Below are 1,752 nucleotides of genomic sequence, written 5' to 3' on the forward strand. Positions count from 1 at the left end.
TCCTTTTGAAAACATATAGTTTTGAATAAAGTATTTTTGCAATTCATTAAATTTATTTTAAAAAATAACTCACAAAAGAAAAGTACTTTTTTTCTAACAAACTGTCCGTAAATACTTTTTTTTATCTCCCTCTTGTCACAAGTATGCACTTGACTCTTCATCTCCATCACAAATATATGTATTTATTTAGTTTGTTTTTGAAAAACGTAATAAAATAATAATCAAGCCATTGTTGTTATTATTTGTGTGGCAGCCAGCCAGCTTCCACTCATGAAAATGACCAGCAATATGAGGGGTTTCATTTGACATTTAAGAGTTTTCCTTTAAATCTCTTTTCAACGGCAAACAAAACACGACAAAGAAAGAAAATAAAACAACAAACAAACAATCAGACAAAAGCCAGCAACAGTATGTATGACATCATGACACATATTGTTAAGTAATAGAATGATGACTTTTGCAAGATTTCCAAAAGGGTTTTCGATTTGTTTTGGTTTTTTTTTTTTTGTTGGATTTTTTGCTTTTTCAATTGTGTTTTGTAGGGAATCGTGGTAAATTGCTATATAAGCCATTAGGACAAATAATGTTAACATCATTTATTCGTTAACAATCCTAGCAAACACATTACAATCAGAAAAAAACGAAAGCAAGCAAGTTAGAACATCGAAAACACACTCAATATAACAACGGAAACGGAAGTTGGCAGTTAAAGTCCAAAACTCAAATTGTATTCTAGCATTCACAGCAACTGTGCCAAAGTACAGCTACAGAACAGTTCATTAGAAGTAAATATTTACCCAGGTAACATACCAAAACACCTTGATTGCCAGTGCAACATCATGTTTATGCATTTGAAAAATGTACCACTCTTCACATCTGCCTCACTCATTGTATTGATTCAGTTATTCTGTACATTTGGAACATTAAATGGCTTCGAATTGCCTTTGGAGTTGTTGCAGGAGGGTGTTAATGCAGCCAAATCGATGGATTATGCACGTCGCATGGCATTTCCTTTGTCAGCTGGCGACAATGGTGTCGAATTGCCACCCACCATTGAGGACAGCATGGATTTAAATGCCCCCAATGGCTTTGGCCCTGCCGCTATGGAGGATAATGATGATGATGATGATTTGGATGATGCTGTTGTGCCCATGAAAAGTGAAATGCCCAAATGGTTGCAAATGCAACTACAACCGGAACCTCAGCAACATAACAACAACAACAACTACCAACAACAGCAGCAGCAGCTCCTCTCAACCATGCTACCCAAACATAAACAATCTAACAAACATCAACATCATCATCATCATGACAGTCGCCAGGTTCATGCAGCCTCCTCACCCCTCAGACGCTGTTCCATTGAAATTTCTAGCAAAATTCCTGGCATTTGTCAAACCATGGGCTCCATCGGCAGTGCCTGTGTATCTGGTGACTACATCGATGTTTTCAATGCGGAATGTTTGTAAACAACACCCACTGAATGGAATAACTTTGAAATTGAAATTGAAATTTTAACCAGCCATTACACACTGTGATTGTTTAATTATTCGTGCTCAAACACTCATACCTCCTATACCTACAATATAAATTCATTAATTCATTCCTTCATTTATTTAATTGTTTGCTTTTTAACTTAAAAATATTCCTTTAATTTCTATGTGTGAAAATAAAAAATAAAATGAAAGAATTGTAATTAAGATTTTTGTAATAGCGATGCCGCCACCATACTAAACCAGACCTGAACAGCAAAAG

The 1,752-nt window shown here is 35.3% G+C and overlaps 1 protein-coding gene across 1 annotated transcript; it reads left to right on the forward strand.

Annotated features, from left to right (window-relative positions):
- The first annotated feature begins 839 nt into the window (after positions 1-839).
- LOC135955756 (uncharacterized) lies at positions 840-1,499 on the forward strand. The gene has a single exon (XM_065506114.1). The coding sequence runs from the start codon at positions 840-842 to the stop codon at positions 1,464-1,466; it is 627 nt and encodes a 208-aa protein (XP_065362186.1). The 3' UTR covers positions 1,467-1,499.
- The last annotated feature ends 253 nt before the right edge of the window (positions 1,500-1,752 follow it).

The sequence above is a fragment of the Calliphora vicina genome, chromosome 3, assembly GCF_958450345.1.
Source record: "Calliphora vicina chromosome 3, idCalVici1.1, whole genome shotgun sequence".
NCBI lineage: Eukaryota > Metazoa > Arthropoda > Insecta > Diptera > Calliphoridae > Calliphora > Calliphora vicina.